A 14,137-nucleotide genomic window follows, 5' to 3' on the forward strand; every position below is an offset into this window, starting at 1 on the left:
TTAAGCCCTAAACCAGTGTGCTATGGAAAAGAAGGTGTTTCAAAAGAATAAAAAAAAACTTGGATTCACTGCATACCCTGTCACAATGATGGGCCAGCAACAGTGAGTAAGAAAGCAACATGCAACATCCTCTTGTAGGACTACTATCAAGAGATTCTTGCGCTGCAGATTCTTGAACTCACCTGGAAGAACTTGCTGAAGAGAGGGGACATCTCAAGGAGTCTGCGTGCAGGAGAAAAAAGTAAGCTAAAAACCAAAGTGAGTTAGTCTTGTACTCTTGCAGGGATACAAACAGTGAGCAGAAGTCTTCCAGACACTATCATTGATTCCAAGAAATACACAAGCAGATCAGGTGTTAACATTTATTTATAAAAAAATTGTAGAACGTATTAAATACAAACATTTGGAAAAAGCAATCAAGGCTTCACTAAGATGCCCAGGAAGAGGAAGACAGAGAATCAAGAAGCTTACCAGGTTTAGAGTTTTTAAACTAGCTGAAGTAATTACTATAATTTTTCACTGACTTATTTATAGGCAGTGGCCATTATAGCAACCAATGTTATTACTATCCTTTTTAAAAAACAGAGATATGATTTGCCATATCTTCCCACTCAACCACAAAATGTAAGGAAGCAACTCTTTCCAGGTTAAAAATCAGGGTAATAAATACTAATGCATTTACCCATTACCTATATTGTATAACACTAAACATTTGCTTATAATCACACATGGGTATCAAGTTTAGCCAAAAAAAAATAATAAATCGATTATACATTTCAAATCTGGATATCCAGTAAGGTGTTATAAATTTTATACATTTTCCAGTGAACATCAAAACGAGGACAATGTTTTAAAGTACGGAAACAGAATAACTGAATGCATCACCTACACTATAAAGGCCAACTACTAAGAGATGGACTGGGGTCTAGCCGTGTTCCAGATAGCTGGAAAGTCCTACAAACTGCCACTGAAAGGCTGGTTGGAAGACAAATCATGTCACGTTCTCAGTCTGTGTTAGCTCCCCTCCCTTTCTAAAAGGGCCAAAGGTGAGAACTGTAACTACTCCCTCTTCTACACCTTGTGGTAACAAAGTAGTAAACTATCATTCTGCTCTCTACATAGACAAACCAGATCCAAGTTTTCTTAGACTGCTGTTGCTCTTTTACCACTTAAATGCAGTGTGTACAGACCACTAAACAAGATGTAGAAGCAAGACTACAGAAAATACCTCTTCTGTCTTTCAAAAAGAGAAGCACCTCCACTCGCTGACAACATGGCACTCCCTCCATCTTCCTGCTTTACCCTGTATCTGCTTTCGAGCTGCAGCATAACGCACACTGATGTGGCTATATGGCCCTAAAGCCAAATTCAGTTCTAAAAAAAACCCTAAAAATCCTATTTGCAGGACTGACTTTTTGGGAATAACCAAACTATTATGAAATAATCGAACAGTACAGAATAATCTCAGACACATGAACACCAACAGATGTCTCCTATTCTGCCTTGTATTTGTCAGAACAGAAAGAAGAACTACCAATTTACCAGCACTCGCAGGGTTACTACCACAAGGACGAGAGTGCCAAAAGTTTTATGGGATACACAGTGCTGGCAGTCAGCTACAGGATGGACTGACTGGATACCTGCAAGAGCAAAGGCAGAATGCTTCCAACAAAGCTGCCCTTTGGGGACAGGCTGAAGTTGCACAACATATCCTATTATGAGTAGAGGGCTGAACAAATGGACCAGCATCCTGAATGCAAGTCAGACCCTCTTGTCGAGGAAAGTGTTTTCCAATCACCACATCTGCCCTCAGAGCACACAGGGGACTGCCAACGTGGGCACTGCTGTGCTGGAATCCCTAAACAGCCAGTTATTTGCAGATCAACAACTTCAAGAAGATCTAAATACTTCTCTTACCAGGCAAACACAGAGCAGGCTGCTGGATATACCAAATAGGTAGTGGTTCATTTAGCTACAAGCTTGAAAACAAAAGCAATTCCAGCACCTTTCCCAAATCCAACAGCATCCCTTACTGCAACACACGACTATGCTACTCTTGCTGTGCTCAGTATGCTGAAAGCACTTAGTGCAATGAGAACCCTGATGCAGGCTTGGACTCAGATGGAACAGGACAGTTCCACCCCGTTCCCTTTTTTTCCTTTTTGGCAATTACTGATGCACAAGATCTACGTTTCACAAGCCATAATGTATTTTTTTTTCCTGAAGATGCTTAATTACAGGTATTTAACAGCCAGAGACCCCGAAAGCCTTGCTCCCAAATTCAAGGAATTCACTGCCACCCAAAGCAAGCTGGAAATCACATGAAGGGGATGGGAGGTCAGAGTACCAAAGAAATTGAAAGATACAACAATCTTATTTAGTATGCTGCCTCTGTCTCCCTCAGTGCTCAGCTTTCAGCACGATACACACCACGTTTAAACAAATGAGAGGTTTGGGTTTGTTCTTCTACCCTGGCTGTTTGGGAAGTATTTCTTACTTTCTAGAATCTTCAAGAAAAATAGGCCTTCTTTCCTCTGAGTCAAAGACAAGAAATCGTGATCTTGGCATCAGTGTCACCCCCCCATTACACCCTCAGAAATCAGTACACTGCCCAGCATCCCTAGTGACATATTTGAAGTTACGCTCTTACAATACACTTGAGTCAGGCAATGGCTCCGTTCCAGAAATACACAACGTTACCAAGAGTGGAGTACAGCCCCTAGCTTTAACCTAGTTCAAAATATATTTTACAAATGCATTCCTACAAATCTGATCACAGCAAAATACATAGTGGTTTTAAAATGGCAGAAAGTTGAACTCAAACAACTGAATTTTTCAAACCAGTGAGAAATATGGGCAATTTTAAAAGAAAACAATAAACTTCTCAAATACAGACATTTGTGAAATATACACGCCACGCACACACTCTCACACGCACACGCACCCACTTACTTCACTCAGTGTCAGATTAAGATTACACAAGGCAATTTTCAAGGTTGCATTTACAACCACAACAACAAGAACAGCATTTTTGAGGTAGCTGAAGTCAAAGAGCAAACCACAGCACAAGCAAAGAAGCAGGTGCTCGCACTCACACCGAGCCCACTCTTTGGAGACACGTTATCATGTGCGCAGGGGCGTGTGTTGAAGAGGCACGTGTTCCGCAGGGAATGACGTTCAGTGGCACTGGAGACCGGATAAATTATTCTCCAGAGAAGCTTATGTTGGGAGACCAGAAGCACGATCAAGGGACCACGGCTTAAATCACTGCACGTCAGCTGAGCTGTGGTAACAGTCTTGGTGCTTTTGGTCTGCGGCAGTTCTACTGACAGCTCTGTCTCACGTGCACTGAAGCAGTACAACTGTGGCAGTTGAAGATGTTATTACTCAGAGCTGTCTGTCCCACTTCTCTCCTACATGCTACTGTTGGTAGAAACGTACGTGTACCCATAGCTCACCTGCTCCAGTTTTCAGCCTAGCATTCGAGATGAAGCCCACCTCCACAGTATTGCTTGCCAATGGACTGTGAACAGGAGCAGCAGAGACACAGACTTGAGTCCCCTTCTTCAGGTGCAATAACATCTTTGACACATGAATAGCGCAGAGATGTCAAACTGCCACAGCTTGAATCACCAGACTTCATCTGAGCCCTTTGCTAGCCTACAAGGGAAGGAGCTGAGCTAACCTCACAGCAAATGCCAGGCAATGTGGGCACAAGGGGATAACAGCTGTGGCTGGCTGACAGACTGGCTCAGCCACAGGAACAGGATCACGTCTGCGGGCACACCGAGCTTGATCCTGCCCAAATGACAAAACTGTGTGAAACACACTCATACACATACACATAACGTAGTTTTTTCATCAAGAAGCTTTCTACAAATCAACTGCTTGCATGTTTACTGCTGAGAGTCTTGAAGATGGGATGGAAATTATGGCAAGATGTTTTTCAAAGGTAGAAAGAAAAAAAAAAAAAATCAACCTCCTAGGATTAGGTCTCTGTTGTGTAGTTGCTGTATGAGAGAGATGGCACAGATGAGAAGTTGTTATTCCACTGTCTTCCTCCAGTATTCTGCTGCAACTCTGCCTGCTCTTTATATTTGCTCAGAAGATTTTTGGCTTCTTGCAGATCCTGAGAAGAGTTTTCCCCATATTCTTCTTTCAGCCACTGCCTGAACTGCAGAAATTGAACACACATACACAATTTGATGGAACAATAACATGAGACTGGTGCAGAAGTAATACTGCCTCCTGTCCCACAGGATTTCAAGAGCCTTTAAGAACACAAACAGTTTAAAGAAAAGCACTCCAAATAATGCACGTCCTCCAATAGCAGCACAGAATACACAGGCACAGGAACACATCTGAAATCACCGAGATCCCTTAGATCCCCCTAAAATGACACACTTGCATAACAGCTTGGCTGACTGGAGTAATGCAGAGTAAGGACCACCCACTGGGCAAGGACATCCTGGACTTAAAAGCTCCCCCTTCCTCTTGCATAAACAGACAGTGAGATGAAATAGCGTGGAAGCTAACACGATCAGCCAACTAATGCAAGCCACAACAGGCTGCAAGAAAGTTGCAGATCAGGAAGTGAACCACTCATATGGGTTTTTTATCCTGAAGCCACAAACACCAATAGTAGAAAATACACCGCAGATATCAGGAAAGGTATCTTTCTAGGAAGAAAAGAGTCTAGGAGCTTTGAGAACTATAGAATAGGACTCTATACGTTACTAACACGGATGACGGAATATGGCATATGGTAACAGATATACAAAGTCCAGTTGAAGGTCAGTCCAGCTCTATATTCTGGGATGAGAGTAGCCAGATGAAAATGCTGATTTAAAAAAATCAGACAATAGCAAGGCAATAATGCTGGGACTTCTTCCCTGGTCATTTCCTCAGCTTCCAGCAATTTTCAGTTCAGGTACTTTCAGAGGCTGAGGCAGTATTTTTGTGTTTGACAGCAAGAAATTATTTTTTCTATCATGAGATCACTTTTTGAATCCACAAATTTTTACCACAATATATATGGATTCCAACAAGCTCCATAAGCACATATTGTGTAAAACTCCCCCCTTTCCTTGATTAGCACCTGCCAATTGACAGCTCCATCTCACATTACAGGAAAGAGTGGACATCACACCTGTTCTATTTCTCTATTCCACTCAGCTTCATAGACCTTTGTCACATCCATTGTCATTTCTTTACCAGTTAAAGAATCTGAGTCCACTTAAGTCATTCCTGACACTCTTGTTGCTCTTCTCTGCAGAAGCAGCAAGTAGACACAGACCCCAACTGTTCCATCCCAGTGGAGATAATGTTCCTTTTGCAAGCCTTAACTTTCATAGCTTTGTTGCGTCTGGGTCTCATGGACAGCTTTCTCCATAAAGATCATTTACTAGGACACTGGGAGACAAGACTTCAACAAGAGTTACTCCCTCCCACTCCTAAAAGATCATAAGGTCCTGAGTCAAAACTGAAGCCTCAGGCTACTGTGAGGAAGTTTGGAGTTGGTGCAAACCACATTGTGACTTCAGTGACTAAACCCCTTCCTGCAAGACCAAGATCTAAAGGACCCCATTCCAGAACCCCCACAGAGTACCACCCTGTAGTGGCACAGCAAAACACCCAGGCTGCAGAAATCAGAAAGAAGTTCACACCCTCAGCAGATGGCATTATTCCACTGAAATCAGGTGTGTAAACAGACACCTGCTAAGGATGTGGTCGCTATTAAGAGACAGTAGGAAACTACAGCCCAGCCAGTGACTACAGGTGGATATTTCTTTTTGCAACCTACTGCCTCCCCCTCAGCAAAAAAAAGGCAGAGTGTGCCGTCCATGGTGGATGAAAAAAGAGACGTTACTGTCTTTATCAGGCTATTTGCATATAGCCTTAATTGTCATTGCTGTTAGCCCAGACCAATTAGAGTAGAAATGACTGTAAGGGAGGAAGGAGACAAGTCTGGAAAGTCCCCCTCTGACTTCTGTCTCTTAAAAATCGGTTACTCTACCATTTACACCAGTTCCAAACGATCCAGGAAACATTCAGTTAAATATTAAAAAAACACAAATGTTTACAGTTGCAAAGTGTATCACGCAAAACAAATGGTAATTTCTAAACTATGAGCTTTCTGCAGCAGAACAACAGAGATGGAATAATAAAAAAACCAAACCAATATCCCTTGTCTCAAGTATTTTGCTTTCCGATTTTGGTTTGCCTCTGTTGTTGTTGTTGATTTTTAATCCGCACAATAAGCACAAAAGCCCAGAGAACAGCAATGTGCTGAGCAATGGAAAATGGAGGGGACAGCCACAGTAGCTTGTTAACATAAGTGGAAGTCACCTATCACCCACGGGGAGCAGGTCTTTTGCGTGGGATGGTTCTTTTTAGGGGTAAGAAACTGATTTTTGTTTTATGAAAACCACTTTGCAGTCTTACTGTTCTCTCAATTCTCCTAGTTCTACAAAGCCTTCAAAGGCTAAGAAGAAAAAAGGGTCGGATTTGAGACTGCCCTAAATATCAGCAAATTTATTCTCAGACAGAGAACTGTGGGGGAGCACAACATATAAGTCATAAAGAAAACCTAGTTTAACTCCTGGATAGCAAAGGTATCAGATTATGATTTCTTTCCTGCTTACTATTCCAAATGAACATGTTGAGGGGAAACCCTTGTTTTTATACAACTGGTACTTATAGGTTTGTCTTTCTGCTGTGTTCTAAGCAACTCACTGTTTAGCTTTTACCCCTCTCTAAAGGTGTCAGTCTTGTATTGTGCCTTATTGCACATGAAGCAGTCACTGGACTGAGAGCACAGTTGGGCAGGAGATGTTTCACTATTGTGCTTCATTTCTTCTCCCACCCAGCATTCCCTGATGCCTTCAGTTCTAGCTGCACCTCCCTAGTGGAGCAGGCTTAGCCAAGAAGCCACTCCCTCAAAGCAAAAACTGGGAGTGAGATAAATCACCCAGGCCACAAAATAATGAGAAATAGCCCACGATCTGACTTGGTGTCGTGTTTCACAGCTCATTCGTTTGTAGTTCATTTACCTGATCAACATCATGTTTTTCGAAGTCCTGTAGCTGCCTCTGGAAGCCCATGTTAGGATTGGCACAGGATCTTGCTGCACGGACAACAGACAGTGCATCTTCCCAGCCAAAGTCTGTGATGGTCATGATGTAGGCAACCACCAATGTTACACTCCTGGAGACACCTGCAAGGCTGCATGAAAAAGGAGGTACAACAAACTGAAGTCGTGCTGTAACTCATCCATCACAGCTAAAAGCATCACTTCCCAACATCACAGCAGGCTGCTGTGTCGCTTGCCACAATGAAGAAATAGTACAATATTTGAGTAAAAGGGGTTTGGTGCTGCTTTTTCAAATGTATCAGAACAAATCTATGACAAGACAGAGAAAGTGGGTTCTGAGTGGTAATTCCTATGAGACTGGGAAGGAAGAAATAAGTATTGAGTCTTCACAAAAGCAGGGGACAGTGCACAGGTTCTAAGTTAGACTTTGGTTTTAATAATCTAGAAATAAGTCACCCACTTTCTTCTCCTTATATAGATCAGAGCAGCAAAATAAGATCCTTCCCTCTCCACCACAAATAAAGGCTTCAGTTTCATGGGGTCAAAACGAACTTTAACTGAACTGCTAAAGTACGTATATTTGGTTGCCTGAGTTCTTTTCCTCTTTCTGCTGTCCATGCACTGCACAACTTCAACTCTCAGGACTCCAGCTTCCCCATGTGAAACACTGGGATAAAGTAAGAATCATTTGCTATTACTGGTTGGACAGCACTTGACAAAAACTCCCAACTATTACTATTTTGAGTATGAATAGTATGTTTGAGTTACATTTGTCCCAAGCACTTTTACTTAGCATTTTAAGAAAATTTATGCTTTTGAAATGCTTTGCAAATTCAAATAGGTTTTTTAGAACTCTAACAGAATTCAGACTAATTATCCCTGTTTTACACACATGGAGACTGACAAAGTGACATGTGCACAGCCCTATCACGAGTCAGCAGCAAACTGAGGCTTTATGCTCAGGGCTGTGTACAAGTCCAGTGTTCAAATCACAAGATGACTCTGATTCCAGATATAGACTCAGATATGTCACTTGGTCATAGTCTTTGTGATGTATGTCCAATAGCAGAGAGCAAGAAAAAACCCAGGGTGGGATTTCCTTTTCTGTTCTCTACAGTCCCAGGAGCACCTCTCCAATCACAGACTAGCTGTTAACAAATGTAACATTTGAATGCTTCAGCAGTTTAAGGAGAAAAAAAAATAATCAAATTTCTGTTCACAGGAATTTTTTCTTTAACACCTCTGAAGTCACCACAATAGCTGTTATAGAAACTTACCAAATTATTAGGATTATGGAAATCACATTCAGAAATACAGTGATTAAAATAAATAATACGTTTCTAGTCAACGTATCTCTAGTCAAGTCAATCCTACATAAAGGTTTGATACAAAGAGATGGTCAAGAAGAATTTCTCAGGCTCCTTTTATCTCCAGGCAGCTGCCCACCCCAGTGACTCAAAAGTCCTGGCATGAGGCTTTAACAGCATTTGCAAATCTTCTCTGGAGCTATTCAAATACAGGGGGCATTTCAGTCCAAGAGGATTTTGCTATAAAATGGAGATGAAAACTAACTTATCATTATGATGAACATCCAAATGAAGGTAGAGAACCCCTAAACAAGTTTTCTTAGCAAGTGGCATACATACCAATGAACTAGGCAGCCTTCACCTGTAAGCCGGCACTCATGGATAAATTTGATGCTTTCTCTGAAATGCCTTGCCCTGAAAACAGAAGCAGAAGGGGAATAAAGAAAGTGCTGTATTTAGTAAAATCACTACTTAGAAAGAGAGAAATGTATCTGAAAGCTCACTTAACACTGTTTCTAGAATTTAGAACTGAATACAGGTCTTACAAAATAAAAGTTAGTGTCTGCCAACGAAGCGCAAAACTCACTGGCATAGTTATTCTCTGCACTACCTGAAGAAAGAACTGGTATCTTAGGCATTAGCAGGGCAAACATTAACAAATGTTCTGGACTGTCAAGTCTGTATTTCAGTTTGTGTTCTATTCCTCCTTAGACTAGTAACTTGACCTCATGTGTCCTTCCGTATGTCCAGATGTCAGATGAAACTCAGCAAGACCGCATGAAGAGTTCTGAAGGTACGTTCTCTCTCACAGAGGCATCCACTACCTGCTACCCAAACTTACGCTTTGACTTCACCTCCTCCTTCAAACCATGTACTAGGACACATCTAGACGTTACGACTTTCTTCTTTGCAACATGAAATCTCTCCCTTTTAAGTCTGTGCTATGAAAAAAATCTTGATTAAGCCCTGGCTTCTTCGGCTCCTTCCAGTCTCCTCCTCTCAGACTGCAGTACCCCTTCTGTCTGCCCTTACTCAGGGTGTCAGCCAACCCTGGCCTACAACCTACCTTTTTTAAAGCAGTGGAGGAGAAAATGTGGAGAAGATAAAGACTGTTTAAAAACATTAAGGTTTATACTCTCATTATGCTTTACACATGCCTCTTCCTTTTAAGTGGGGCAAGTCTGATGGAAAGTAACTGGGCAGCTGTCATCATCTCAGGAAATCTGCAGCATTGCAGCAGCTGTCATCATCTCAGGAAATCTGCAGCATTGCAGCAGCTGTCATCATCTCAGGAAATCTGCAGCATTGCATCGCTGCATCCCAGTCCCAAGTTGCTCACCCTGCCTCTGCCTTCCAGACTGCAAAGCCTTTGGGACTGCCTGCAATTTATCACAGTGCAAGCAGTGCCTCTTAGTTCAATACAGTTGGAGTTCACTGTGGCCTTTGACAGCTCTTTCAATTTAAGTTCACAAGCAGTAGCAACGTGTGCAACACAGACAGAGGAAAGGGCTTCTTAAGGGGCCGGCGGTACTGGGCTTATTGGCAAACACAAACCTGAGAGCACACTGCACTCAACACTCATGAAACACAATGTCCTGTATTCAAGCTGGTTTTCCTTCTCAGCGTGAATATTATACCACAAGGGTAAAAGAAAAAAATAAATCTCAGCCCAGCACCAGCAGCCACACAAATACCAGGAATACCCACACAAAAGGAAGCGTCCCTTCCTGCCCAACAGTGCAGCTGCTGATAGCATAAAGAGGACATGGAGAAGGACAACAGCGATGCAATAGTGTGACAGCACCTGTGGAACTTGCAAAAGCAATTATGTCTAACTTGAAATTTGCAAAAAGTGGGATCCCAAAGCCCAGGGCTCCCTCTCCAAGGCTGTTCTTGCAACACTGGATACAACATGGAGAACAGCTGGAGAAGACTTGGGTGACTTATTTGGAAAATCTCAAGGCACAATGCAATCCCAAGCTTTAGGACAACATGTCAACTCAGGATTTTGTGTTTCTCAAGAAACTGGTCAAGCATGTGGGATAAGTGAAGAAGAGGGATAAAACCTTACAACTGCATTTCTACTCAGGCTGCCACAACAAAATATTTTCACTGACTGACTTCTACCAAATCATGGTGCTCAGGTCTACCTGGGGGGCATGAGCAGCTTCACATAAATGAACTCAGAGGACAAATAAGATGTTGGGCTGTGTGAGCAGGAGGCATTGCTGTTGCACAATGGAGAAGCACTTGTCTGAGATGGAACAGATTCAGTCAAAAGAAAATTGGTTAGGGCTACATTGGCAACATACCAGTCCTCTCACACACCCATCTTTTCTCCTTCTCTCTAGGAAGTCTGGCCAACAGTGCAGCTCCAAGCACCACTGAATTCACTTCAATAGTCTAGCACAAGTTTTCATTAAACACTTCAGTGCTTTGATTTGAAAAGTATCTGCGAATGAGCATAATGCCTTTGCAAGGTACTAAATGTAGTTAGCAGTGAATTCCATCCACTCAGTTTTATTCACCCTTCCTTACTGCTGACACTTTGTCTGCTGAAACACTGTCCAGTGTGTTCACAGGCATTCATGAAAACGGGAAGAGCAATAGCCAAACTTAGAATCAGTGCTGCTCTGTAGAACCATGGCAGTCCTCACCCTGAGTGTGATGGAAGTAGAAACAGCCCTATGGTACTGGGGTCTCTGCTGGCTCCAGCAGACACAGTTGACTAAACTAATTTTCAAAGTGATGGTACAAACCATATTTACATGAAAACTAAGGCTGAGGACCAGTTAGCTGCGTGGCAAGTGCCAGACACAAAGAAGAATGGTGAGTCTTACATTAACCACAAAACAGTTGATCACCATCAGTAACAGGAAAGCACTTGACAAATATGTTGATTTGCAGCCTATTTCTTGGACTGAACAGTTACTTCAAGACAATTTATTACATGGTATCTGGCTTTTCATCTCCCAGCTTAAAGCTGGGTCCTGAACTGCATCATCTTCACAGTGGGAAACCACCACAGGAGGAACCACCAGTACAGTGCTCCTACCAGGACATTGTAAAAGTTATCTAAACTTACATATAAGCAAGCTGGATAACCCAAAACTAGGCTGAGGGCAGAGTTACAATACAAAATCTACATATTCATTCGTTGCTAGTCAGACTTCTACAAATATCACAAAGGTTAAAAAGAAAGCATCCAAATCAGCTAGGAAGCCACATCTTGACATTTCTTCCCTTCGGCAATGCAAATGCAACAAATATCCACGTAAATTTCTTTTCTTAATAGGTTATGTGGCTTCTGTAATTACCACCACTAACAGCCTGACCACTGGAGGTTATTTCCTTAGAAATACGTAGACTGTGACAATTAGCTGGAAGAGGACAGGAAGGGAAGATTTGATTTCTACAGAATTTTTTAGCAACAGGTTCTATAGGAGATGACATTTCTGGAGAAGTCAGTAGTCCAAGGCAAAATTCTCACGGTCCAGGGAAAAGATTTAACACCCAGCAAGCACCTCAAGTCTCAAAAGCAACAGCTTGATTCCTGTGCTTGGTAGGGGCAGAGCATGGGAGTAGGATCAAGCTTCTGAGACACGTTAGTGAACATCCACCTGTTAACAGGGGAATCCCTGCTGTATTTCCCTATATTTCCTCTGAGGAAGGGAGCTCCACTAAACAAGCTTACTAGGAGTAAATGTGCATTACACACGTAAGAAACCAGAAGTTTCCTCTCACAAAAACTGAGCTGAAGGGAATTAAGAGCTCATAGTCCCAGAATCCAGTGGGTAAAGGCTTTCAGCTGGATGTTATCAACCTGCCGGCAGCTGCAAAGTAGCAGCAAAGCTTCTGACAAACTTGCTGTTGGGAGAGACAGACAAGACTGCAGTGCGTATTTAGTCAGTTGTGCCTGTCAACCATTGCTAAGAAAACACAAGGATCTGCAATACAGGATACTGCTTCCCCCCCACCCCCCAATACCACCAGGATTCCTCTTTTGAAACAGGAGGGTAGATACACAAGATGTTGCAGAGGGACCAATTCCCTTCCCTTTTCCCCAGCTATCCCTCCCTCCACAGAGGGCACAGGCAGTACGGTTAATAGCTCCTAGATAAGACTGTGACAGATCCTCAGAGTCTGAACACACACAGCTTCTTCCTCTTGCTTTCAGAAGATTGTATGTGCAAAGCAAGCAACACTGCTATTTGTGAGCATCGTGATTTGATCTTGACTGTATAAAGCAAAAAAAAAAAAAAAAATCGGTTACTCATCAAGTTTTAAGTGATAAAATGTATCAGTATTAGAAGTAATGACATTTGCTTGCAGCCACCTGATACCAAAGCAAGTATTTCAGATGCCTGCAGCATAACAGAAACAATACTCATGCAAATATTGTATCTTCTTACTGAAGCTTTAAGAGCTTTGGTACTGTGCCAGACAGCTCAAGTGCTAGAGGTGGTTTTTCAATATAACTCCTTGAAATTAACAGTGAGCGAGCAGCTGAATTGTCCACTGGTTAACATTCATCACAAATGCCATCCTTTCTATTTCCATTCCCAATTGATCCAGATCTCTATTAACAAAGGAAGCAGATTTGCAAAACATTTTCAGAAAAGCCACAGATGTCAGAATATCAACAAACAATTAATAGGACATACGAGTGTTTCCCTCTAATCTCTTATTTCTTTTCCTTCCCAAAAGGATTTAACATTTTTTATTCTTATTTAATTATTGAGGCGACAAAAATTGTCCTTGACAAAGAAAGTTAGCTGTCTGCTTTCTCATTACAGACCTGTCCTGGAAATTTAGGGGTTTGGGGTGTTTTTTATTGTGGGTTGGGGCGGGGGGGTATGTGGTGGCGGTTTGAAGGTTTCCCCCTCCACCCCTAAAATCACGACAGAAATGCAGAATGAAAAAGGCAAATCACCACACAAATGCCACACTGGAATATTTCTAGGGTACGAGAAACACATGCTCTAAAAATATCCCCTGAAAGCACAAGCCGGAATATTGCTGTGATGTGAGAGAAAAGCAGCGCTGCACTTCCTTCCGTACCTACCAGGCCTCTTTCAACTACTTGTTTCTCTACAAAACTTGGTAGCAGGATGTGGCTGAAAGCCCCCTCACCTCTCCCCAACATAAACAGTGAGCTCGAGAAGAAAGAGTTGGTCACCATCCAAGTTCTCTTACAAAACCTGTTTTGATTTCTCTTTGGAATCAAGACTTGCCATGTTCGACGGCTCAAAACATTAAAACCAAGGGCAAGTCACTTAGTGTTTCATGAACATTAGCTGAGATGAGAAAGAGCGAGGCTGGGACACCCTAGTTTCAGTACATATATCCTCGAGGCAAGAGTCACCACAGGGCAGAAACTCTGTGCTGTGCCAGCCTCCTACTAAGAGCAGTGGGGCCTTCTGAGGCAGCTTCAAGAAGTTCAGAGCAGATAGTTGCAGGGGTAGTTTGCACACTGGGACTTTATCTTGAAGGCTCACCGTGAGGAATTTATTTCAACCCTTGAAGAACAAGGCTTCACACCTCTTTCAAATATTTTCTTTTTGTTAATGGCTGGAGATAGTGATAAAAAAAAAAAAAAAAAGAACAGCCAAGCAAAAAGATTTAAAAAGACAACTGCTAGGACAAACTGGGACAAATTAGGAGCAGACTACGGAATTCCTGAAGTTTAAAGCTACAAATGAAAAGCATTTGCACCCTACAAACCCTTACACACAAA

At 42.2% G+C, this 14,137-nt stretch overlaps 1 protein-coding gene across 11 annotated transcripts in view; it reads right to left on the minus strand.

Annotated features, from left to right (window-relative positions):
* Positions 1-348: 348 nt before the first annotated feature.
* DUSP22 (dual specificity phosphatase 22) overlaps positions 349-14,137 on the minus strand; it is an 89,787-nt gene continuing 75,998 nt past the window's right edge. For all 11 annotated transcript variants that reach the window (XM_027789055.2, XM_055800222.1, XM_055800217.1 and 8 more), the window contains 3 exons: positions 8,740-8,814; positions 7,053-7,224; positions 349-4,174 (listed from right to left, as the gene is read on the minus strand). In XM_027789055.2, coding sequence (XP_027644856.1) covers positions 3,989-4,174; positions 7,053-7,224; positions 8,740-8,814 — 433 coding nt within the window. In that variant the 3' untranslated portion in view covers positions 349-3,988. The remainder of the gene's footprint in view (positions 4,175-7,052; positions 7,225-8,739; positions 8,815-14,137) is intronic.

This window comes from Falco peregrinus, chromosome 3 (genome assembly GCF_023634155.1).
Source record: "Falco peregrinus isolate bFalPer1 chromosome 3, bFalPer1.pri, whole genome shotgun sequence".
Lineage (NCBI taxonomy): Eukaryota > Metazoa > Chordata > Aves > Falconiformes > Falconidae > Falco > Falco peregrinus.